Source organism: Artemia franciscana, chromosome 2 (assembly GCF_032884065.1).
Source record: "Artemia franciscana chromosome 2, ASM3288406v1, whole genome shotgun sequence".
Classification (NCBI taxonomy): Eukaryota; Metazoa; Arthropoda; class Branchiopoda; order Anostraca; family Artemiidae; genus Artemia; species Artemia franciscana.
The window spans coordinates 53,833,294-53,859,598 of NC_088864.1; the positions used below are offsets into that span (position 1 = coordinate 53,833,294).

General features: G+C 35.8%; 2 protein-coding genes across 6 annotated transcripts in view; one reads left to right on the plus strand and one right to left on the minus strand.

The window, feature by feature from the left end:
• The first annotated feature begins 2,317 nt into the window (after positions 1 to 2,317).
• LOC136043700 (NADP-dependent malic enzyme-like) overlaps positions 2,318 to 26,305 on the plus strand; it is a 170,588-nt gene continuing 146,600 nt past the window's right edge. Inside the window, exon 1 of one of the 5 annotated variants that reach the window (XM_065728601.1) lies at positions 2,318 to 2,379. In XM_065728601.1, coding sequence (XP_065584673.1) covers positions 2,333 to 2,379 — 47 coding nt within the window. In that variant the 5' untranslated portion in view covers positions 2,318 to 2,332. Of the gene's footprint in view, positions 2,380 to 2,403; positions 2,561 to 24,685; positions 24,825 to 26,305 lie in introns of those variants that run through there. The other 4 variants (XM_065728622.1, XM_065728592.1, XM_065728660.1 and 1 more) reach the window with 4 other exon arrangements.
• LOC136043744 (soma ferritin-like) lies at positions 9,575 to 24,675 on the minus strand. The gene is made up of 3 exons (XM_065728666.1): positions 24,496 to 24,675; positions 19,245 to 19,469; positions 9,575 to 9,817 (listed from the first exon to the last, which is right to left on the minus strand). Exons 1-3 carry the CDS (start codon positions 24,610 to 24,612, stop codon positions 9,632 to 9,634), a joined length of 528 nt encoding a protein of 175 aa, XP_065584738.1. The 5' UTR covers positions 24,613 to 24,675; the 3' UTR covers positions 9,575 to 9,631.

Sequence of the window (26,305 nt, forward strand, 5' to 3'; positions counted from 1 at the left end):
CTATTTTCAGCCAGATTCACCAATAATGTTGCTGTACATGTCCCCCTCCACCTTCCCCATGCTCAGCACAAGATGCTCAACCTCATAATCAAACCAAGCACTATTTTAATAACCTCGGTTATCGCACTATCTATTTGCTCGTAATTTTGAATGGATTTTGACTAAGATTTAATTTGTTTTGCCAACCTTATAATATAAGTGATTTATTGAAATATTATTTATTTTTTTTTATTGAATTGATTTTTTGTGGATTCACCGATTTATTTTAATAAATAGCATTGGTATCAGCGGTTCAAAGCCGGAAAAAATCATAGGCAGCGCAATAGCGCTGTTTATGTAGAAAACAGGATAAGTCAAAGTATTACCACAGATTGTGAAACATTATATTGTTATATATCCTCCACATTTAAATAGTGATCTTATATTAAATTTGACAGTAATAAAAAAAAAAAGTTAAAATTATTAACTTATCCATGGAAAATGGGGTAATTCGGAAAAATTAGAAAAAATGAGGTATTTGTAACTCACGAACGGGTGATCAGATTTTAATGAAATTTGATATTTAGAAGGATCTTATGCTTCAAAGCTCTTTTCTAAATCTCGACCAGATCCGGCGACATTGGGGGGAGCTGGAAGGAGGAAACTGGAAGTCTCAGAAAACATGAAGATTGAGGTATCTTTATCTTACGAATGGGGGATCGGATCTTAGTAAAACATGATATATAGAAAAATTTTATATCTCAGATGCTCCATTTGCAATTCGAATTGGATCTGGAGACATAGGAGGCTGGAGGGGGAATACAGAAATCTTAGAAACCGGAAATCTTGGAAAACGCTTAGAGTGGAGGAATCAGGATGAAACGTGATGGGAGGAATAAGCACAAGCTCTAGATACGTGATTGACATAATTGGAACGGATCCGCTCTCTGCAAGAGTTGGGGGGGGGGGCGTTAACTCAGAAAAATTGAGGTATTTTCAACTTAAGAACGAATAACCAGATCTTATTGAAATTTGATATTTATAAGGAACCCGTGTCTCAGAGCTCTTATTTTAAATCCCGAACAGATCTGATGATATTAAGGGGGAGTTGAAGGGGGAAACCGGAAATCTTGGAAAACGATTAGAGTGGAGAGATCGGGATTAAACGTGGTGGGTAGAATAAGCAAATGTTGTAGTTACGTGATTGACGTAACTGGACTGGATCCCCTCTCTTTGGGGGAGTTAGGGGGTGGGGTCCAATGCTTTGGCGAGTTTGGTGCTTCTGGACGTGCTAGGACGATGCAAATTGGTAGGCGTGTCAGGGACCTGCACAAATTGACTTGATAAAGTCGTTTTCCTGATTCGACCATCTGGAGGGCTGAAGGGAGAGGAAAAAATAGAAAAAATTAGGTATTTTTAACTTACGAGTGGGTTATCAAATTTTAATGAATTTTGATATCTAGAAGGACCTCGTGTCTCAGAGCTCTTATTTTAAATCCCGACCGCCATTAAGCCTCTGATTTTCCTTTTAAATCAATCTATTGATTCTTAGAATTTTGCTAGAGCTCATGCCATATGAGTTCTCGGCTCTTCCGGCCTCGTCATAAGTGCCATATGAGCTCTTAGCTCTTGTTTATTTAGTGAAGATACAAATTAGAGATTCTTCAAAATCAAGGAGAGCGATGACCTCCCCGTACCTTCACAATTGGAAGCGCTTAAATATGGTGGGTAGAGAAATATCCAATAAGTATTATCAAAACATTTAAAGCTCTAAGCATCTACCTTTGGATACTCAATTATTTTTTTCTTTTTTGCAACAATTTTGAAGAGAGCTGTCTTTCGAACAACCAACGGAATGGCCAAGATTCAAGTGTATGTGATACAATTGTCCTATAGAAATAATTTGATGGTCCCAACCAATTTGGTGCTTGGACTCGTCTATCCTCAGCTTCTCAGGCTTCTACCATGCATAGAAGTCATCATATATAGCCTAAAGGCACTCAGATGCCCGATCCCTTTTTAATTGTAAGAGAAGACACTTGGCACTTGTATCATATACTTTTTGTCTATGCCGCAATTTAATTAGGAAAGAATTTTAAAATTGGTCATTTTACAATAATTTTACTTCAAATTTATAATTAAGACCATTATATATCTCGCTATCGTAAATTTTACAATTATTCTGAAATAAAAATTGCAGTTGCAATACCGTGTTCGAATGTTATTTTACTGGCACTACCGCTCAATTTTTTTCCACTCTACTAATCAAGCAACAACGAGGCTTTCACTTTTTCTGTCAAGTAATCATGAAATTACTGTCTGTATAGTAAGTTGGTAAAACTGTGTTCATTTTATGGGCAATACTGCCACAGTTTGCTATACTGAAAACAGAAATAATCGGTAATTGTTTTGCTTTGATTAACTTCAATTAGGTAGTGAGCGCCCCATACACAGCATTTCATATAATGTTTAGTTTTCATATTAAGTTAAGAAATGCGTTGCACTTAATTTTAGTGTTACAGTGCTTAAGCAATGTAGTGTTGCTTGTGTTAATGGTAAGGATGTATTATTCAGAACCCAGGTAAGCAATACCTACTGTATATGGTAAGAGGTATGGAGAGCTACGTCGCATAATAAAATAGATGGCGTGTATTAGCTTTGGAATACGTACATTTATCGTTATATATATATATATATATATATATATATATATATATATATATATATATATATATATATATATATATATATATATATATATATATATATATACCGAAATAAAAAAAAACATAAACAATACACTACCTTGCGTGACCCCAAGACAAAAAAAACATAAATATTACAAATATACATAAATATGACATATATATATATATATATATATATATATATATATATATATATATATATATATATATATATATATATATATATATATATATATATATATATATATATATATATATATTAGCTAACATAACATTCACGTTCAGAGGGAGGGGAAGATAGTAACCACTTTACTGAAAAAATACAAAAACGTTAACAATATTTGATTTATTAAAGTTATAAAAGTAAAGAAAAATAATTTTTTTCTTTAAAGTGAAAATTATGCTCTGGCCATTGGAAGGCATAGGGTTTTTGAGCTTTAGTCATGTTAACTTCTACTCGTTCTGAGTTTGACTCTGTTACATATTTTTAATTTCTGTGTGCGTTGGGTTTCATTTATTTATCAATGCTGACTTATGGTAGTTTTACTTTTGGTGGATTATTTGATTTGATTTTTTATCATTTTTGGTTTAATGGAGTTCTTTACTTTTCTTTGAAAAAAATATTTTGTGGAAAGTTTTTTTTAATCAATTTCTGTTCGTTTTATATTGACATGATCTTTTCAGGTAAAAAGAAAATAATAGTTTAAGTCTTTTCAGTTTTTTTTTAAGACTTTATAGCTTGGCCTGCTATTTGTATGGCAGTGAAACTTTTCAGCAATTTTTAACAACATACAACCTTTCAAGAGTCAGGACACAAATATTAGCGTTAAATTTAGTTTCATATTTCCTCTAGTTGACCTAAAATAGAAAACTTGATACCATTCGCAAAAAAAACTTGTCCACGCTCATTGACAGCTTGGATAAACTTACATTATTTTGATTTGGTTAAATTTTAAGAATAGAAGTATCAATAGAATTAGCCCCAAAAGCGTGAACACAATACCCTCACTCGTTCTTGGGATACCGCTGAGATGCCTTATTGGGAATTATTATTAACACAGTGCATTTTGATTTAATCTTAAGGCAATATTTAGATTTAGACATAATGGGCAAATTGCATAACTATGGGGGTTGACCTACGCAATAGCAGTGTTCGGACTCGCCTATAAATTCCATAAATTCCTATATTTTAATGCACTCCTATAAAATGCCTATATTTTGGCTAAAATCCTATTATTCCAATATTTTGGGCTGAAGAGCACTAAGAACATTGCTCATGATTTGCAATTTTCTGTCTTTTGGTGTAGATTGATAATTAATTACAACTGTTGAGCTTTTTGAACTTAACTAATGCTTTGTGTTGGGCTTAGTAAGCTGCTTCTGCCTGGACTATGCTGTTGTGTTGACTTAGTAGCCTATGTTTTGTTTTTTGTCATGTTGGGCCTGTCCGAAATGAGCAAAGATCAGTATATAGGCTAGCAGTCTCTGCTTAATGAGACTGGAGTTCTTGCTACTTATGTGTTTCCTGGCTGAAAGCTGGCTGGCTGATGTGAATACGGCCCAGTTATTCAAATGGGCTATTCTAAGATAGCTGCTAATCGAGGATGGTATAATAGACGTGCTCTGGGTAGGCTATATGCTACATTCTGTGATCAATCTGTCCTTTATCTATCTGGTCTTTATCCCCTTCTAAAGAGAAATGATGTTAATCAGATTCGGACTTTTTATTTCAGCTATTATAATTTTTACTTTATCTCCCCCCTTGGTATAGCAATGGTAAGATAATTCGTAAGTTTGATGTTCCTGATATAAGTGCAAAGTTAGCCCTCCTACATGGAAGATTGTCGGAATCAGCTTTTTATCGTTTATCGCCTCATCATCCTTTGGTCCGTCTGTTCGGTTAATCTCATTGTAGCATACTGTTTTTATGGCACTTGGTATTAACCAAGTGACATATAGCAATCGCAAATTCTGTCGATCTGTCTGTCTGTCGGTCCTGGTTTTGCATTCTTTAGGCACTTCCAGGTAAGCTAGGACGATGAAATTTGGCAGGCGTATCGGGAACTGGACCAGATTAAATTAGAAATAGTCGTTTTCCCGATTTGACCATCTGGGGGGAGTGGGGGGCCCGTTAATTCAGAAAAAATAGAAAAATGAAGTAGTTTTAACTTACGAACGGTTCATCAGATCTTAATGAAATTTGATGTTTGGAAGAATATCGTGTTTCAGAGCTGTTATTTTAAATCCCGACTGGATCTGGTGACATTGGGGGAGTTTGGAGGAAAAACCTAAATCACAAAAATAAGCACATGTTCTAGATACATGATTGACACAACCAGAACGGATCCGCTCTCTTTGGGTTAGTTGGGAGGGGGGGGGGGGTTGATTCTGAAAAATTAGGAAAAATGTGGTATTTTTAACTTACGAACGGGTGATCGGATCTCAATGAAATTTGATATTTAGAAGGATATCGTGTCTCAAAGCTCTTATTTTAAATCCCGACCGGATCCGGTGACATTGGGGGGAGTTTGGGGTGACCTAAAATCATGGAAAACGTTTAGATTGGAGGGATTAGGCTGAAACTTGGTGGGAAAAATAAGCACAAGTCCTAGATACATGATTGACATAACCAGAACGGATCCGCTCTCTTTGGGGTAGTTTGGGGGTGCGGGTTGATTCTGAAAAATTAGAAAAAAATGAGGTATTTTTAACTTACGAACGGGTGATCGGATCTCAATGAAATTTGATATTTAGAAGGATGTCGGGTCTCAAAGCTCTTATTTTAAATCTCGACCGGATCTGGTGACGTTGGGGGGACCTAAAATCATGGAAAACGCTTAGATTGGGGGGATCGGGATGAAACTTGGTAATTTATGTGACCAGGCGTCCCACGCCATCTACCACAGATCTGATCCCGAGGACTTCCGAATCCTATAATTGGCCTATTTTTGGGCCCGGGAAATCCTATAAAAATAGGACAGAACCTATAATTTGAAACGAACCGACCTGTCCGAACCCTGCAATAGTCCAAGAGATACAGTGACAAGATCATTCAGCTATGCTGAACAAAATAGACATCTTTAATTTTGATTGGAAGTGTTTGGAAAATTATGAGCTAAAATTATGAAAATTATGAACTTTCGATTTCCAACCAAATTAGCTCCTTTAAAATATCAATGATATTACTTGCTATGATAGATTAGCGCTGCCTTTGATATTGCTTATATGCCCTTTTAATGCTTGCCTGCGTATAGTTTTTTCGTCTAATTGAAACGCCCCAAACTTTCAACTTAATGCCATTAAGTGTCTGTAGTCACAGTAACCGTAGAAGTAGTATCAAAAGTACGCACTTAGTGTCTTCTGGCTAGTTCAGGATTCTGTCACAACTTACCCTGAAAGGTCTAAATTAGAAACGTAAGCTGTTATTGTGATATCGCTTTGTCACCCCATTGACAATCTACAGATTATAGTCCGTTTTAATGTAGTTCAGCATCCGTTTCAATATTCCTTGAAAGCTTCACCTTAATATCCTTAGCTTGCATAGTAGCAATAGTTGTAGCAGCAAAAAAAAAAAAAAAAAAAAAAATCACCTCTAAAACCAAAATAAAGAGAATATTAATTTACAAAGATAACCAACTTTATAATGACATCAATATCTAAACTAGCTATGGCCACATCTTGTATGAAGTCAAAGTACTTTTGTAATTTAATCCTTAATATATCTTCGCACTTTTCTCAGAAAGGGGCTGCTTCCTCATCAACGCCCCGCTCTTTACTCTAAAGTTTTTTACTGTTTTAAAAAGAAGAGTTGAGAGAAAGAGTCAAACTTTAGCGTAAAGAGCGGGGTGTTGATGAGGAAGACGAAGTAATTTCTGTTTCGTTTTAAGTTTTAATGTCGCTCCTTACTTTCAGTTAAAAAAACTTGTTTTTCTTTATTTAATTACTATTAAAGCATCATCCTCAGCTCTAAGCTACTGTACAAATAGGAAAAACTACATAGATAGAAGGGGTGCCTTGTTAACATATCATTTGGCTGAAATTTACCGGATATAGTCTAAAACAAGAGCTAAGAGCTCATATGGCACTTGTGACGAGGCGAGAAGAGCTAAGAGCCAAGAGATCATATGGTATGACCTCTAACAAAATTCTATGAATCAATAGATTGATTTACAAAGGAAAATAAGAGGTTTAATGCCGGTCAAGATTTAAAATAAGAGCTCTGAGTCACAAAGTCCTTCTAAAATCAAAATCCATTAAGATCCGATCACCCACTCGTAAGTTATAAATACCTAATTTTTTCTAATTTTTCCTCTCCCTTTTGCCCCCCAGATGGTCGAATCTGGGAAAACGACTTTATCAAGTCAAATTGTGCAGCTCCCTGACACGCCTACCAATTTTCATCGCCCTAGCACGTCCAGAAGCACCGAACTCGCCAAATCACTGAACCCCTACCCCCAACTCCCCCAAAGAGAGCGAATCCAGTACGATTCTGTCAATCACGTATTAAGGACATTTGTTTATTCTATCCACCAAGCTTCATCCCGATTCCTCCACTCCAAGTGTTTTTCCGATATTTCCCCCTCCAGCTCCCTCCAATGTCAAAAGATCTGGTCGGGATTTGAAATAAGAGCTCTGAGACATGAATTCCTTCTAAAGATCAAATTTCATTACGTTCCGATCATCTATTTGTAAGATACAAAAATCCCAATTTTCATGTTTTCCAAGAATTCCGGTTTCCCCCTTAAACTCCCCGGAATGTCACAGGATCTGGTCGGAATTTGATATTAGAACTTTAAAGCACAAGATCCTTCTAAATATCAAATTTCATTAAGATCTGGTCACCCTTTCGTAAGTTACAAATACCACAATTTTCAAAATTAACCCCCCCCCCCCCAATTCCACCAAAGAGAGCAGATCCGGTCCAGTTATGTCAGTCACGTATCTTAGACGGGTTTCTATTCTTCCCATCCAGTTTCATCCTGATCTCACCGCTTTAAGTATTTTCTAAGATTTCCGGCCCCCCAACTACCCCCCCCCCCCCCCCCCAATTACGCTTGATCCGGTTGAGATTTAAAATAAGATATTGGAGTTACGAGATACTTCTAAATATGAAGTTTCATGAAGATCCGATCACTCCTTCGTAAGTTAAAAATGCGTCCTTTTTTCTTATTTTTCAGAATTACCCCCCCCCCCCCCCGCAATTGAGCAGATCCGTTCCAATTATGTAAATCACGTATGCAAGACTTCTGCTTATTTTTCCAACCAAGTTTCATCCCAATCCCTCCAATCTAAGCGTTTTCCATCATTTTAGGTTTCCCCACCCCAAACGTCCCCCAATGTCACCAGATCCGGTCAGGATTTAAAATAAGAGCTTTGAGACACGATATCCTTCTAAATATCAAATTTCATGGAGATCCAATCACCCGTTCGTAAGTTAAAAATACCTCATTTTTTCTAATTTTTCAGAATTAACCCCCCCCCCCCCCCCAACTACCCCAAAAAGAGCGGATCCGTTCTGGTTATGTCAATCAAGTATCTAGGACTCGTGTCTTTTTTCCCACCAAGTTTCATCCTGATCCCTCCACTCTAAGTGTTTTCCAAGTTTTAGGTTTCCGCCTCCCAACTCCCCCCCCCCCAATGTCACGAGATCCGAGCTCTGAGACACAATATCATTCCAAACATCAAATTTCATTAAGATCCAATCACCCGCTCATAAGTTAAAAATACTTCATTTTTTCTATTTCTTTCCGAATTAACCGGCCCCCCACTCCCCCCCCCAGATGATCAAATCGGGAAAACGACTATTTCTAATTTAATCTGGTCCGGTCCCTGATACGCTTGCCAAATTTCATCGTTCTAGCTTACCTGGAAGTGCCTAAAGTAGCAAAACTGGGACTTTAGGTTTTTCCCCTCCAACTCCCCCCAATGTCATCGGATCCGGTCGGGATTTAAAATAATAGCTCTGAGACACAATATCATTCCAAACATCAAACTTCATTAAGATCCAATCACCCGCTCATAAGTTAAAAATACTTAATTTTTTCTATTTTTTGCGAATCAACCAGGCCCCCACTCCCCCCCCCCCCCAGACGGTCAAATCGGGAAAACGACTATTTCTAATTTAATCTGGTCCGGTCTCTGATATGCTTGCCAAATTTCATCGTCCTAGCTTACCTGGAAGTGCCTAAAGTAGCAAAACCGGGACCGACAGACAGACCGACCGACAGACAGACAGACAGACAGACAGAATTGGCGATTGCTATATGTCACTTGGTTAATACCAATTGCCATAAAAAATACCAAAGAAATCAACGGTATTATGTCAGTATAGACTAAAATAGATGCAGAATTTTGGGTCAATATGGAAGTTCCTCCATCGATATCTAATTAAAATTTTCTAAACTTAAGAAATTTATATGGTAATAACAAATAATTACATGTTATTAAATACAGTATTAACAATATATAATCCTGAGCTGCATCGTGAAGTTGTTTGCAGTTGCAGCTGCAGTTTGCAGCTACAGTTGTTTGGTTTTTTCATGAAACAGCTCAGAATTACGCGATTCGTAAAAGTGTCTTAACACGTACTTTTGTCATATTTATTTATTTTAACCAGACACTTAAGAAGAAATGTGAACATTGGCCAGAAATATCACCATTTTTGTTTTCTATAGTACCCCAATTCGTTTTTTTCTTTTTTTTTGGCCTTATTAAGGGACTACAATGAATGTTAAGGATGTGAACAAAGTTAATGCTCATTGTTCTGATTCTTGTGACTGAAGGGGTGAAAACACACAATATATATTCTTATCAGGGGTTTATATATATGGTATAATGAGGCTACCTGATAAAACCAAAATGTAAAAAGTTCTAGAATTGCAAACCCAGACTAGTCCGAAAGTTTATTGCGCAGCAAATGGAAAAGAAAAGAAAGAACAGCACAATTAGCACTGGAGCTCTTTGTCAAACATGTAGATTCCCAGCCCATCTCCAACTCTTTTGATTTTGGTTATATAGCGAGCCACTAAATCAAGTGTTTCAACTTGATGTCGCAGAAAGTAATCCTCCAAGAAGTCTGCCAAATGGTGGTCGTTATGCAGTTCTGCAGACGCATGCATGTCCAGCAGACTCTGAAAATTAGAAACTTCAATGTTATTTAAGTCCAATTTACATACATACTTAGCTAGACATCAATGTGTAGATGTAATCACTTTCCACTAATCATAGCTTGTTTCCTCTTTTATAAATAGACATGATTGGTCTATTGTGATAAGAGTTGGAAACTAATATCCAACTAAACACACATCTGAACTGGGCCTAAAAAAAATTATCAACAGGGCCGGATCTACAAGGTACGGGGTCCTATTGGAATTTTTTCAAGGAGCCCTCTCTATATATTAAAGTCATAATTAAAATTCAGGATTAGTAAATATATATATATATATATATATATATATATATATATATATATATATATATATATATATATATATATATATATATATATATATATATATATATATATATATATATATTTACTAATCCTGAATTTTAATTATGACTTTAATATATAGAGAGGGCTCTTTATTCTTTAATATATATATATATATATATATATATATATATATATATATATATATATATATATATATATATATATATATATATATATATATATATATATATATATACATATATATTGCCGGGAGACCAACGGCTTCGTGGCAGACTTAAAAATGTTGGTTCTTAATGTCACTAGTCTTTTATCCTAGGCTGTTTTCCCAGTGAAACAACAGGTTGATTTCAATCATACTCCACTTCTCGCATTTTAATTTAACTTTTACCATAGTCGTTTGTGTCTCGCGATATTTCCTCTAAGAGATTCATTGGGTTACGAGAGATCCCATGATCAGGATGTTCAAGGAGCTCTTTAGCGGCTTCATCGGGGTCTAAAAAGTACATTTGGCCATAAGAATTTGGTTCGGAATCACCGTCAGTGGTTTGTGATGGATATGCACCTAAATGGATTTTTTGATAAATTTATCCAGCTACTTCGAAGCTGAAAATATCACGACTATTTATGGTTTAATCATCGCTGACGTTAAATGAAGCTAAAGTAAAACATGACTTTAAGTTTTGTATTTGTTTGTGGAACTTTTTGAAGGGTCCACATGACGTTTAATTACATTTGCGTAGTTTAAGGAATTTTTGTAGGTTTTTACTAGGTTTTGCGCCACTGTTTGTTGGCGTCGAAGATAACGATTGCGTTTTTGTTCTGACATAATGTTTCGCTATTGCTTGTCTTATAACAGCAGAATTATTGGTTCTTCACTGTCACTTTTGACACGTTTTTATACTTGATTTTGCGTGTCTACTAACCCTACAATTCTTTGTTCTTCACCTTCATTTTTGACGCGTTCTGATTCCCACTGTTGCTTGTAATTCTCACTGCAGCTTATCTTCTAACTGCATATTTCTTTGTTCTCGCTGTTGTATATCTTCTAACCACATATTTCTTTGTTCTTCATTTTCATTTTTTACTCGCTGTAATTCTTGCTGCCATTTATCTTTTAACAGCATATTTCTTTGTTCATCAATGTCGCTGCCGACTCGTTGTAAGTGTCGTTTCCACAAGTATTCTGCATGTTCGTTTTTTCTTCATTTTGTTCATCATTGCTTCAGACATTCTTTCGGCTCCCCTTGCCTTAACTGCTCGGATTGTTCTTGGTCATTTTTGATGGTCTAGGTTGTCCATTTTCACCCGTTTGTTTACATCTTTCAGGCTGTTATCTTTACCTTTATAAAATCCCTCTTCAACAAACTCAAAATGTGCAATGTTGGCAGGGTTTTGAAGCCGAGGGAAATGTTGGGGTTGTGCAATATGAATGAAATTATATTTTAAATATCATTTCCAGTCATCACTGGTGATTTCTGTATAGTAGTGAGTTGAAAGATAATTTAAAAACTTACACATTCATTAATGCTAATTATCCACTTTCAATTTCGAGTTTAAACTAGCCAGTGAACCGGTGAATCAGAGCGATTAGTTAAATATTAAGTTTATATTCCGTTGATTTGAAGAATTACCTTCCGACACAATGGAGATTATACAGTTTTACAGTTTATTCCACTTTGCCCCTTCAGTTCCAACAGTTGTTTGGTTAATGTTGCATTTGCTTTGGTTGTTGATGATTAAAATATGTGAAACTTTTTTTCGCAACACGGTTGCATCATTTCACAATTTCTTACCAGTAGAACGTCCCACTAATTTAGATTTAAGACTAGATTTACGACTCAAAATAGTCTTAAATCTAGAAATAATCAGTTTATTTAGAAAGGTAGACAGTGCAACGTCCGATTTAGCTTACAGGTAACATTACCTATAGAGCGAAGGGAAATAGTCCATGAGCCCAGTGGGCAGTACGGCGAGGTCTGTATTCTATATTTATTGAACAATTATTTAGCCTGAAGCCTGAAAAAGTAAGCAAAAAGTAGGTAATAAACATCAACTAACAATTCAACCAATCAGAATTCAGACCTTGAGTTTACAGACCTTGACTTTTGTTTATGGCTGATAAACTACTTCCATTGTCTTGTGAACCATCCGAAGTAAATATGTTATATGAGTCAAATATATTAATTTCCAAGAGAGAAAAATGTTAGAATTGACCACAAAAATATGGTACTGGTTATATTATAATACTCCCACTAAGAAATGTTCTAATATTTTTTTTTGCGTTTGCTAATGTATCTGAGTATGGAGATTTTTTTTTTTGAATTCTTTTGCACCTTTCATTACGGAAATGGTCAAATTGGCTTCTAGAAAAATTAACTAGAGATGATTTACCTTTTTTTGTTGCTTTAATCTCCATTCTTTAAAAAAAAACTATCTTAGACTGAAATATTCCACCCATAGGTGAAAATTAGACGTCAGCCGTAGAGAAGTTAAGGACAGAACAGAGTTCTGTTCAAAAATGCTGATAAAATTTTCACTCTTAGATTAATAATTGAGGTGTGACGGAGAGGATGCTAGCAGTTGCTTTGATATCGAATCAGGAGTTAATCGGGGTTGTGTCTAATCTCTTCGTATATGAATTGTTTTTAGGGACTTTGTTCTAAGGAGCAGGGCTAAGGCTAATGCAGAATTTAGTGTCAAATCGGAATTTAAGACTTTCATAAATTTTAACTATGCGGATGATTTGAGTGTCTAAATAAAAATATTAAACCTCCTGGCATATGAATTATTTTGAAGGAGTTTGTTCTGAGGAAAATGTTTAAAGGTAATGGAGAACATGACATCAAATAGGAAGTATAAACTTTTTAAAACTTTAACTATGCAGATGATTTGAGTTTGTGTCTAGATAAAAATGTTAGTGAAATAGAGTGAATTTATGGAGCTATTGAGAGTTCAGGGTGCAAAATAGGTAAAATTTATTTTAAGAAGATCAAATCGTTTAGCAGTCGGACGACAAAAGTCTGTCGGACGACAGACAAAAAAAAAGAAATACCGTAGTGTATTCTTTGTTGTGAGGGCCAGAGAAAATATCGTTCTGCCCTCTCAAAGAATCATAAGTCCACTCACCCCCAAAAAACGTTTCTTTGAAGTTTCAAAACGATACTCCAGCCATAAAACAGTAACAGTCTACGTATATATTTGTTGAATTAATAAAGCTTCTTAAACGGCAGCGTATGTTCTCTAGTTATGATCTAAAACCAACTGGACTGTGTAAAAATATTCAGGACAAATACTGGCTTCATCTCTACGTTATATAATCTCATGTAATCGGCTAAGTGCTAAGCATACTTAACTTTTGTGTAATATTTGCAACCACTCCGAAATGCTGAAAACGGGGGAATGGTGAAACCAATTCAGACTAATCTGCGAGTAGTGTTAATCTCTTTTAGTGCAAGTTAGTCCCTGACCGGAACAGTTTTGACAGCACCGAATGTGGCGCGGTCGTTTTTTCTTAACTTAGTAGTGAATATATTAACCATGAGTAATGCCATTCTCCTCTGGCGTAAAACTTAAGGCAATAATGGTGCACAGTGTTTGGAAGATCACTGCGAAAATACCTTATAAGTTGTCAAATTTTTGCGAATTGATTTTTTGTTCCTAAAACTTGGTACTAGCCTTTTTTTTAGTTTAATGTTTAGTTTAATATAATAACAAAACTTATTTTGTAATTTTTAGGAAATCGAAGAGTAAATGCACTTATTTCGAAACATTCGTAGTATCTCTAATTTTAAAGGATTTAAATCGACTACTTTCTCAAAACTTTTGACGAACTATTAATGTGGCAGCACGATCTTTTTTGCTTTAATATGTTGCACCGACTTGCTTTAATATGTTGCACCGACTTGCTTTAATATGTTGCACCGACTTGCTTTAATATGTTGCACCGACTTGCTTTAATATGTTGCACCGACTTGCTTTAATATGTTTCACCGACTTGCTTTAATATGTTGCACCGACTTTTGGTGCACCTGCAACCGCACCTAGATTCTCACTTATCGAATATCTGGTAATTAAAAATGAGCAAGAAAGTAAGCTGGTTTTGATGATATGAGTTTAGCTTTGGATGACCAGAAACACCTATGCCGCATTTCATGTTTATTTCTTGTTAGTTAAAAGTTACCCCCCCCCCCCTCGATAGATCTTATTGCAATTAGATGTAATGAATTATTAAATTAGTGCTCTATTAAACGCAGTTTGGACCTTTAGAACAAACGAAATAGGTTTTTTAGATTATAATAATAGATAAATACACCAAGAATATTCTATTTAAAACAAGAGCTAAGAGCTCATATGGCACTTGTGACGAGGTCAGAAGAGCCAAGAGCCAAGAACTCATATGGCATGAGCTCTAGCGAAATTCTAAGAATCAATACATTGGTTTCAAAGGAAAATCAGAGGCTTAATGTCGGGCGGGATTTAAAATAAGAGCTCTGAGACACGAGGTCCATCTAATAAATCAAAATTCATTAAAATCCGATCACCCAATCGTAAGTTAAAAACACCTCATTTCTTCTAATTTTTCCTCTCCCTTCAGACCCCCGGATGGCCGAATCGAGGAAAGCGACTTTATCAAGTCAATTTGTGTAGGTCCCTGACACGCCTATTTATTTCCATCGTTCTAGCACGTCCAGAAGCACCAAACTCGCCAAAGCACTGGACCCCCACCTAACTCCCCCAAAGAGAGCGGAGCCTGTTTGGTTACGTCGATCAAGTATCTACGACATTTGCTTATTCTACCCACCAAGTTTCATCCCAATTTCTACACCCTAAGTGTTTTCAAATATTTCCGGTTTCCCCCTCCAACTCCCCCAAATGTCACCAGATCTGTTCAGGACTTAAATTAAGAGCTCTGAGACATGAGTTCCTTTGAAATATCAAATTTTTTTAAGACCCGGTCACCCGCTCTTAAGTTAAAAATACCTCAATTTTTCTAATTTTCCCGAATTAATACCCCCCCTCATCCCCAACTCCCCCATAGAGACAGGATCCGTTCCAATTATGTCAATCACGTATCCAGAAATTTTGCTTAATCTTTTCATCAAGTTTAAACCGATCTCTCCAATCTAAGTGTTTTCCACGAATTCCGGTTTCCAAGATTTCTGTTTCCGCCCTCCAGCCCCCTATGTCCCTGGATCCGAGTCGAATTGAAAATGGAGAATTTGAGACATAAGATCTTTCTACATATCAAGTTTCATTAAGATCTGATCACCCATTCATAAGACAAAGATACCTCAATTTTCAAGTTTTCCAAGATTTCCAGTTTCCCCCTCCAACTCCCCCCAATGTAGCCATATATGGTCGGGATTTAAAACAAGAGCTCTGAAGCACAAGTTCCTTCTAAATATAAAAATTTCATTAAGTTCTGATAACCCTTTCGTAAGTTACAAATACCTCATTTTTTCTATTTTGTCCAAAATACCCCCTTTCCCCCCAAACTCCTCCAAAGAGAGCGGATCCGTTCCGGTCATGTCAATCGCGTATCTAGAACTTGCGCTTCCCCATCAGGTTTCATCCCGATCCCTCCACTCTAAGCGTTGTCCAAAATTTTAGGTTTCCCACTCCAACTCCCCCCCCCACAATGTCACCGGATCCGGTCGGGATTTAAAACAAGAGCTCTGAGACACAATTGGCTTCTAAATATCAAATTTTATTAAGACTCGATCACCTGTTCGTAAGTTGAAAATACCTCATTTTGTCTATTTTTTTTCCGAATTAACTGTCACTCCCCCCCCCCCCCCGATGTTCAGATCGGGTAAAAGACCATTTATAATTTAATCTAGTCTGGTCCCTGATACGCCTACCAAATTTCATCGTCCTAGCTTATCTGGAAGTTCCTAAACTAGCAAAACCGGGACCGACAAACCGACAGACGGACAGAATTTACGATTGCTAAATTTCATTTGGTAAATGCCAAGTGCCATAAAAACCGATTACTGTTTATTTAGCTTTTTTCAAAATAATGAAACAAGCTACGGCAAGGGCTGTGGGATCTGGGGCGTAGTTTGCTATGGGGCATGGGGGAACTGCCCCCTCTAGATCCAAGTGTGCCCCCCAGACCTCAGTTTGCCCCCCACCTGAAATTTAGTTCCTGCAAAAAATTTAGTTCCTGCAGTAAAAATTAAGATAAGCCTGCGTAATTCAAGTATCCATAGAAACAGATCAGTTTTCTATAGTATATCTTTGTCTTTATGATAATATGTGCCTCATTTTTTAGTTTTCTCTGTCATTTTCACTTGATTTAGGAAAATTGGCTAAAACTTTGCCCCCCCCATGATTTTAACAGAATTACGCCCCTGTTTAGGATGCAATTTAATAATTGCAATCCTTTAATAAATTAGAAAAACTAGTGTTTTAAAAATGAAAGTAAGGAGCAACATTAAAACTTAAAACGAACAGAAATTACTCCGTATATGAAAGGGGCTTTTCCTCCTCAATGCCTCGCTCTTTACGCTAAAGTTTGACACTTTCTCTTAACTCTATTTTTAAAACAGTAAGTAACTTTAGCGTGAAGAGCGGGGCGTTGAGGAGGAAAAGCCTCTTTCATATACGGAGTAATTTCTGTTCGTTTTAAGTTTTAATGTTGCTCCTTGCTTTCATTTTAAAAAACTAGTTTTTTTTTATTTAGTTTCTGAACGTTTTTGAATTAATACATGTTTGATTTTGGCTCTCTGCACAGAAACTATTAAAATTAAATTTGCATATTAATTTTTTTTTGGCTTAATGGCTTTCTCTTAGTTTTGATCAGACGATTTTGAGAAATAAGGGTTGGGGAAGGAGGCCTAGTTGACCTCCAATTTTTCGGTTACTTAAAAAGGCAACTAGAACTTTTAATTTTTAACGAACGTTTTCATTAGTAAAAAATATACGTAACTTAAGAATTAACTTACGTAACAAACTTCTATATTCTTATATTTTTATTATGTAAATGAGGGGGTTTTCCCCTCGTTAATACCTCGCTCTTTACATGAAAGCTTAAGTTTTGTCCCAATTCTTTAAGAATGACCCCGGAATCAGAAAGGCCGTAGAATAAATAGTTGAAATTACTAAAGATACTTTAGCATAACGATCGAGGTATTTAGGAGGAGAAGAACCCGTCATATGCGTAATAATCTCTTTTAGTTTTAAGTTTTAATGCTACTCCTTACTTTCTATTGAGAAAACTTTTTCATGTTTATTTTTTCATTGTTTTTTTATAGTAATGCTAGAAAATCCTGCGCCCTTTTCATTGAGTTTCTATTCCCTCATGACATATTCCTCCAAGGAAAGATCCTCCCACATAGGGAGGATCAAACTTGTTAAAACAAGTTTTTTTAAATGAAAGTAAGGAGCGACATTAAAACTTGAAACAAACAGAAATTACTCCGTATATGAAAGGGGCCTCAACGTCTCCCTCTGTACGCTAAAGTTTAACTCTTTCTCTTAGCTCTACTTTTTAAAAAAGGAAAAAACTTTAGCCTAAAGAGCGGGGCGTTGAAGAAGAAAAGCCCCTTTCCTATACGGAGTAATTTCTGTTTAAGTTTTAATGTCGCTCCTTACTTTCATTTAAAAAAAAATGTTTTTTTTATTTAATTTCTGGACATTTTCTAATTCATGCATGTTTTGATCTTGGCTCTCCGCACATAAATAATTAAAACGAAATTTGCATATTAATTTTCTTTTTGGCTAAATGGCTTTCTCATAGTTTTAATCGGAAGATTTTGAGAAAAAAGGAGAGAGGGAGGAAGCCTAGCTGCCCTCTAATTTTTTGATTACTTAAAAAGGCAACTAGAACTTTTAATTGTTTTACGAACATTTTCATTAGTAAAAAATATACGTAATTTACGAATTACGTAACGAACTTCTATATTCGTATATTTTTATTGCGTATATGAGGGAGTTCACTCCTCGTCGATACCTCGCTCTTTACACTAAAGCTTAAATTCTGTCCCAATTCCTTAAGAATGACCCTTCAATCAGAAAGCCCGTAGAATAAATAGTTGAAATTACTAAAAATACTTTCGTGTAAAGGGCGAGGTATTACGAGGAGGTAAACCCCTCATATTCGCAATAATTTCTCCTCGTTTTAAGTTTTAATGCTGCTCCTCACTTTCAGTAGAAAAAACTTCTCATATTTATTTTTTCTTTGCTTTTTTAAATAATGCAAAAAAAAATCCTGCGCCCCCTTCATTGAAAGTCTCTTCCCCATGAGAAGTTTTTCCATGGAAAGACCCCCCCGCGTAACCCCCCCCCCCCAACTCTCCCTCCCAAACCAAAAAATCCCCCTGAAAACGTCCGTACACTTCCCAGTAACCATTACTATATGTAAACACAGGTCAAAGTTTGTAACTTGCAACCCCTCCCAGAGAGACTGCGGGGTAGTAAGTCGTCCCCAAAGACATAGTTATTAGGTTTTTTGACTATGGTGAATAAAATGGCTATCTCAGAATTTTGATCCGGTGACTTTTGGGAAGAAATGAGCGTGGCAGGGGGCCTAGGTGCCCTCCAAATTTTTTGGTCACTGAAAAAGGGTACTAGAACTTTTAATTTCCGTTAGAATGAGCCCTCTCGCGATATTCTAGGACGACTGGGTCGATACGATCACCCCTGGGGAAAAAAACAACAAAAAAAAAAAAAAAAAAAAAAACAAATGAACACGCATCCGTGATTTGTCTTCTGGCAAAAAATGCGAAATTCCACATTTTTGTAGATAGGAGCTTGAAACTTCTACAATAAGGTTCTCGTATACGCTGAATCTGATGGTGTGATTTTCGTTAAGATTGTATGACTTTTAGTGGGTACTTCCCCCTATTTTCTAAAATGAGGCAAATTTTCTCAGGCTCGTAACTTTTGATGGCAAAGACTAAATTTGATGAAACTTACATATTTAAAATCAGCATGAAGATCCAATTCTTTTGATGTATCTTTTAGTATCAAAATTCCATTTTTAGAGTTTCGTTTACTATTGAACCGGGTCGCTCCTTACTACAGTTCGTTACCACGATAAATTTGAAATCGGAGTCAATGATATTTTTTGAGGAACATTAGTTGATAAAATTATTTACCTGATACACTTGTTTCTCCAACTCTAATGCACATTCCATGGCATGCAAGGGGGAGTCCCAATCATCGCGCTGTGGTTTATCGATTGTTTTGTAAACAACTCTTCCCCCTCTCTGGGACTGATATTCTATGAACTTATCGGCATGGGTCTTTTCGCCCTCTGCTTCTTCCTTAAAGTATTTGGCAAAACCAGGGAGGGCTACATCGTCGCGACTGAAAAATGATGCCTAGAAGATTTTTCATTTTATTGAAAATGAACAAGTTAAGCACTTTCATTAAGCTTACGACTATAATGACTCCTTTCTAGCAAAGATTAATGGAAACATACAATTCTTACTGTTTAATGTTTGCTACCAGCAATTTTCTTGGTCGTGATGTTTTTTTTCTTTTAATTTTTTAAAATTGTGTAAATTGTGACCAATCAATTTTTTCCTTTAGGAAATATTTTTGCTTATGCACTGAACCAAAGAGTATTGGTGACTTGTAAAAGTGGAAGCTGCCACCCGACAGAAAAAACTATCAACGCCATCTAGCATTTGGTTTAACTTGACATTTTTTCAAGCTTTGTAATGTATTTTTTTTTGTCAGGAACCTTATTACTACCCTACTTTTATCAATTATACCAATTATTATTATTACTACACTGAAAAAATGCCAAGTGTAACAAAACGCTAGATGGTTTTCTATACTCCTTGCTCTGAACTAAAAATAAATCACGAAGCACGCCAAATATTTACAGTTCCTAGTCTATAGACCAAGCCTTGAGATTAAGAAAAAGTTAGTTCAAAAGTCTTAAGGAGTTTTTACTTAACAGTAAAATTTTCATCGAGCCATACCGTTAACAAACCACATAGAAGTTCTCTTGAATTCGTTACTAAACCCTAAACTTTGTGGAAAAATTATTAAAAGTTCGTGAGCAAAAAATTTAAAACGTCGAAGAATGAAAATTAAACTTACAACAACTTACAACAGTTTGACTATTTCTCTCAATTCTACTTTATTGAACAGTAAAAAACTTTAGCGTAAAGAGCGGGGCGTTGAGAAGTGAACAGTCTTTTTCATACACGGAGTAGTTTCTGTTCGTTTTAAGTTTTAATGTCGCTCCTTACTTTCAGTTAAAAAACTAGTTTTTTTAAATTTAATTTCTGAACGTTCTTGAATTAATGCATGTTTGATTTTGGCTCTCCGCAGATAAATTATTAAAATTAAATTTGCATATTAAGTCTTTTTTTTGGCTAAATGGCTTTGTCATAGTTTTGATTAGACGATTTTGCGAAATAAGGGGTGGGGAAGGAGGCCTAGTTGTCCTCCAATTTTTTGGTTCCTTAAAAAGGCAACTAGAACTTTTAATTTTCAAAGAACGCTTTTATTAATAAAAAATAAACTTAACTTAAGAATGAACTTACGTAACAAACTTCTATATTCTTATGTTTTTATTATGTATATAAGGGGTTTGTCCCCTCGTTAATACATCGCTCTTTACACTAAAGCATAAGTTTTGTCCTAATTATTTAAGAATGACCCCTGAATCAGAAAGGCCGTAGAATCAATAGCTGAAATTACTAAAAATACTTTAGCATAAAGAGCGAGGTTTTTAGGAGGAGAAGAACCCCCTATATGCATAATAATCTCTGTTCGTTTTAGTTTTAATACTACTACTTACTTTCAACTGAAAAAACTTCTTCATGCTTGTTTTTCCATTGTTTTTTTTTATAGTAATACTAGAAAATCCTGCACCCCCTTCATTGAATTTCTCTTCTCCCATGACATATTGCTCTAAGGAAAGATCCTCCCACATAGCCCCCTCCCCCTCACCCCCCCCCCCAAAAAAAAAAAAAAACAAAAAAATCCCCCTGAAAACGTCTGTACACTTCCCAATAACCATTACTGTATGTAAACACTGGTCAAAGTTTGTAAATTGCAGCCCTCCCCCGGGGACTGTGCGGGAGTAAGTCATCCCCAAAGACATAGGTTTTATGGTTTCCGACTATGCTGAACATAATGGCTATCTCCAAATTTTGATCCGTTGAATTTGGGAAAAAATGAGCGGGGGAGGGGGCCTAGGTGCCGTCCAATTTTTTTGGTCAATTAAAAAGGGCACGGGAATTTTTCATTTCCGTTAGAATGAGCCCTCTTGTGACATTCTAGGACCACTTCGTCGATACGATTACCCCTGAAAAAGAAAAAAAAAAAACAAACAAATAAACACGCACCCGTGATCGGTCTTCTGGCAAAAAATACGAAGTTCCACATTTTTGTAGATAGGATCTTAAAACTTTTTACAGTGGGGTTCTCTGATACGCTAAATGCGATGGTGTGATTTTCTTTAAGGTTCTATGACTTTTAGGGGGTATTTCCCTCTATTTTCAAAATAAGGACCATTTTCTCAGGTTCGTAACTTTTGAAGATATAGACTAAATTTGATGAAACTTATATATTTAAAATCAGCATTAAAATGTGACTCTTTTGATGTAACTATTGGTATCAAATTCGTTTTTTAGAGTTTCGTTTACTATTGAGCCTGGTCGCTCCTTACTACAGTGCGTTCTCACGAACTGTTTGATTTTGAACCAGCAGTTAATAAAAAAATCAGCACAAAAGATATTGGCAAAGGCCCAAAATAAAAACTCTTATATATTGTCTAGTATTATATTGCCCTGCTGGAGGGCGGGGCAGGGACTGGAAGAAATAGCGACAGCAGTGAGTATGTTCGGAAACAGAACTGAATAAAGAACCTAATGGTATATTTATAGTAATCTAATGATTAAATAATATTAATTGGAAGAATCGAATGACAGAATAATCTTTTCTATACACGCGGAAATAAAATGAATGGGCCTAATTATCAGAGGAGAAAAATATAAAAGCTAAATAGGAAAACTGTAGGACAAAAACTTAGTAAAGTTTTTTTTTTTGGCGAAACAAAAAAAAATGTTTCTTTTTTTCGGGGGGGGGGACAAAAATTTAGTAATGCTTATGTTTGCTGTTGGACAAAATTAAGCATGTTTCTCTTTTTCTATGCGACAAAAATTTAGTAATATTTCTTTTTTCTCTAGGGCAAAAAAACTTATTGAGATTCCTTTTTTTATGTGGAAGTAAACAAAACACTAAGCAACGATTTGCACCTTCCTCTGAACTTGCAGAAGGTCTTAGCCCTAGCCTGCTCCCTCACTAAAGAATATCCTGGTTACAACATTACTTTCAGCATTTGAACACAACTATTATTCCTACATGAGTGTCATCCACGAATTAGCTCTAGCCAAGTCTAAAGGTTAAAAGGTCTAAAAGGTTAAAAGGTTAAAGGTCTAAAGAGAAAAATCTAAAGGTTAAAAATTGCTGCACCATTTGACAGTGATTCACATGTTTTAAAGGAAATACTGAACCGCCATAATTCTAAAACGCAGCGCTTCCATCATTACTGAAAGAGCAAATAAATAGGCTAGATTTAAAAATTTAGAGCCAGCTTTGTTCTCTAAAGAAAAATATTGTGGATTATTTAATACAATTATTTGTGAAAATATTGTGAATTAAAAAATACTGCTTCTAAAAATCAAATGATTCTACTTTCATATTTTGTATGAAATGGTCAAACTTTAGGGGCTGGAGCTATATGGTACCACTGCAATGACGATGACAATAGTAGTCAAGCAGTTCATTGTAACGAACTGTCAGTAAAGAGTGACTCGGCCTAACACTATAATAAAATCCAAAAGAAAGAAAATCCTATCCGCATTAAAAAAAACAATTTTTTTCAACTGAAAGTAAGGAGCAATATTAAAATTTAAAATCGAATCAAAATTATTACGTATATGAGGGGATTGCCCCCTTCTCGATACCTCGCTATTTATGCTAGAATTTGTTCTCCTAATTTGACAGTGAACCTTTTAGAGCCACCTTTGTTCTCCTGAAGAAGAATCTTGTAATAAGTGCTTCTAAGAATCAAATGATTCTGCTTTCATATTTAGAATTAAATGGTCACATACGGCACTATAGTTGTATGGTACCACAGCTATGCCAATGACAATAATAGTCAAAGAGTTCATGGTGACAAACTGTCCAAATATTTAATTTTTTATTCTGATTCCAAGTATATAAAATTTATCAAGTTTAATATTACCCATCAAAAGCTACATGCCTGAGAAAGTTTGCTAGTTTTTCGAAAAAGTAGGGAAACACCCAAAATGTTGAGATATATTAAGAAATCACATCCATATATTCACCATATCAGAAAACCCAACTGTAACAGTTTCAGGTTCCTTTCTACAAAGAGGTGGATCTTTTTATTTTGCCAGAAGAAAAATCAGGTATGCGTGTTTATATGTTTCTATTTTTTCTCCCTGGGTCATCATATCAAACCAAATGTCTTAAAAAATCGGGAGAGGTCTCGTCAAAACGGAATTCAAACGTTGTAATGCCCTTTTTAAGTCACCAAAACATTAGAAGACAGCTAGCCCCCCTCCTACGACATTTTTACCCCAAAAACGTCCAATCCAAATTTCGAGAAAGCCATTTGGTTCAGCATAGTTGAAAGGTTCAATAATTATTCCTCTTGGGATGACTTAACCCCCCTGCAGCCTCTGGGAAAAGGATTGCAAGTTATGTAATTTTTTGATTGTTTTCACAAAAAAATTATTATTTGGAAATATACAAAAGAATTTCGAGGAGTCAGGGAAATTTATACAAGAGGGAGGGGGATTTCGGGCGTGCTTTGAAAAATGGTCAGGAGTCCAACAAAAAAGTTTTCCCAACTTAAATTAAGTAAGCAGCATTAAAACGAACAGAAATTATTCTATAAGGCGAGGGGGCTGCCCATTTCTCATCCCTTGCAGCTTAGGCTAAAGTTTGACATTTCCCCTACTCTTTCAGAACGACTCCTGGGACAAAACGGCCGTTGAATTTAAATGGCAATTATTTTCAAAGAACTCTATGGCTTTAGCCTAAAGAGCGAGGGAAATACGGAATAATTTCGGTTTTTTTTAAGTTTTAATGTTGCTTCTTACTTTCGGTTGATTTTTTTTTATTTAATAATAATCAAAGAGCCAATAGGGGCTGATTCACTGTTTTAAACTTAATAGTATTACAATATGCCTAAACAAACGATATATATATATATATATATATATATATATATATATATATATATATATATATATATATATATGTATATATACAAAAAAGGGGGAACTTTCGGACCCATAACTCCTTTGACTTGAAAGTGTGTTCAGATATAGTAAAAATAGGTAATTTACTCACCATCGACCTGTATACATAGTAAGCATGGAACTCCATATTTATTTGTTTATTGACCAGTCCTTCATTCTCAGGATGATAATTATGTCTGCTTCTGCTTCCTGGCATTTTTATACTCATCTTCCTTTGGTACTGTTTGATTCGAATCTGCGCCTGAGATGAAATCAATGAACAGGAATCAAAATGCTCACCTGCTTTTACATCGTATTTTCAACGTTGAAATATCCTCTCAATTGTAAACATGGTTCAGCTGATGAAATTAGGTTTGACAATTGGCTTATGTTTTGACTATAGTATATATTTTAGAGGATAAATTACCAATATATAGACAGGTAATTGAAGCAATATTAATAATTGTTTCACTTAGATAGGCATGACTTTCCATCGGAAGTTCATAATGCTTAAGGTAGTGGTCTAGAAAAGCTCCTTTTCGGAAGGACACTTGCTAGAATAGAGACATTTATAGATTTCTAACTTTGTGTAAATTTTATGGTTTTCTTCGTGTTTTCGACAACCGTTTCGTGTTGCATCACCCTCTTTGATAATTAAATAAACAGTTTTTTCATCTCAAAATTAGGAGCAATCTCTTTAAACTAAAATCTTGATGGTTTCTGATGGTTTTAGGAATAATGCCGGGAAATTTGGCTCCCCTCCATGGGAAATTCTTTCCCTATACAGAAAATACCTCCAAGTAAAGTTCCTCCCATGTAGAATATGCCTCCCCTTCCTGAAAATTCTCTATGGACAATTCCACCCTCGATGAAAATTCCCACAGAAAACTTTTTGCAGACGATTCCACCTGAAAAATTTTCCTTATGATTTAAAATCATGCCAAAAATCCCCTTTCCGTGTGAAATTTTCTGGGAAATATCCCCATCCCTAGGCGAAAGTGGCTCCTGCAGAAATTTCTCCATGGAGAATTTCTTCCACGGAATTCAACCATGAAGACTTTCTCTGGTAGAAAATTCCCTCCACACAGAAAAATGCTGCAAACAATTCTAACCCTGCTGAAGATTTCCATGGAACACACCCATTTCTAAGATTGAGTCAGCAAAGACAAATTAAGATAAATATAAAACATATAGCGATTCTGGCAAATACACCCAGCGTAACATTTCCCTGATAAGTTCACCCCGAAAACTTCCCTCCCCGAGGAAAACCCTCATCATGCAAAATACCCCCAAGCGAAAGATCCCCTCCCCCCAAAAATGTCTGTATACTTCCCAATAACAAATACTACACATAAAAATGGGCAGATTTCATGACATACAGCCAGCCCTATGGTAGGATTCTCTAGTATGTTGAATCTGATGGTGCAATTTTCATTAAGGTTCTTTGACTTTAGAGGATGTTCCTCTTTTCAAAAATCGTTCAATTTTTATGGCACTTGGTATTAACCAAGTGACATGTAGCAATCGCAAATTCTGTCTGTCTGTCGGTTTGTCGGTCTGTCGGTCCCGGTTTTGCTACTTTAGGCACTTCCAGGTAGGCTAGGACGATGAAATTTGGCAGGCGTATCAGCGACCCGACCAGATTAAATTAGAAATAGTCGTTTTCCCGATATGACCATCTGGGGGGGGGGGGCGTTAATTCGGAAAAAATAGAAAAATTGAAGTATTTTTAACTTACGAACAGTTGATCAGATCTTAATGATATTTGATGTTTGGAAGGATATCGTGTCTCAGAGCTGTTATTTTAAATTCCGACCGGATCTGGTTATATTGGCGGGGGTTGGGAGGGGGAAACCTAAAATCTTGGAAAACACTTAGAGTGGAGGGATCGGGATGAAACTTGGTGGGAAAAATAAGCACAA

Excerpts from the sequence above, each read along its gene's own strand:
- LOC136043744 (XM_065728666.1), bottom strand. The coding sequence starts at position 24,612 with ATGAGTATAAAAATGCCAGGAAGCAGAAGCAGACATAATTATCATCCT. Across the intron at positions 19,470-24,495 it reads ACTATGTATACAGGTCGATG|GCATCATTTTTCAGTCGCGA; the intron begins GTGAGTAAATTA and ends AAAATCTTCTAG. Across the intron at positions 9,818-19,244 it reads TGGAGAAACAAGTGTATCAG|AGTCTGCTGGACATGCATGC; the intron begins GTAAATAATTTT and ends TCTAATTTTCAG.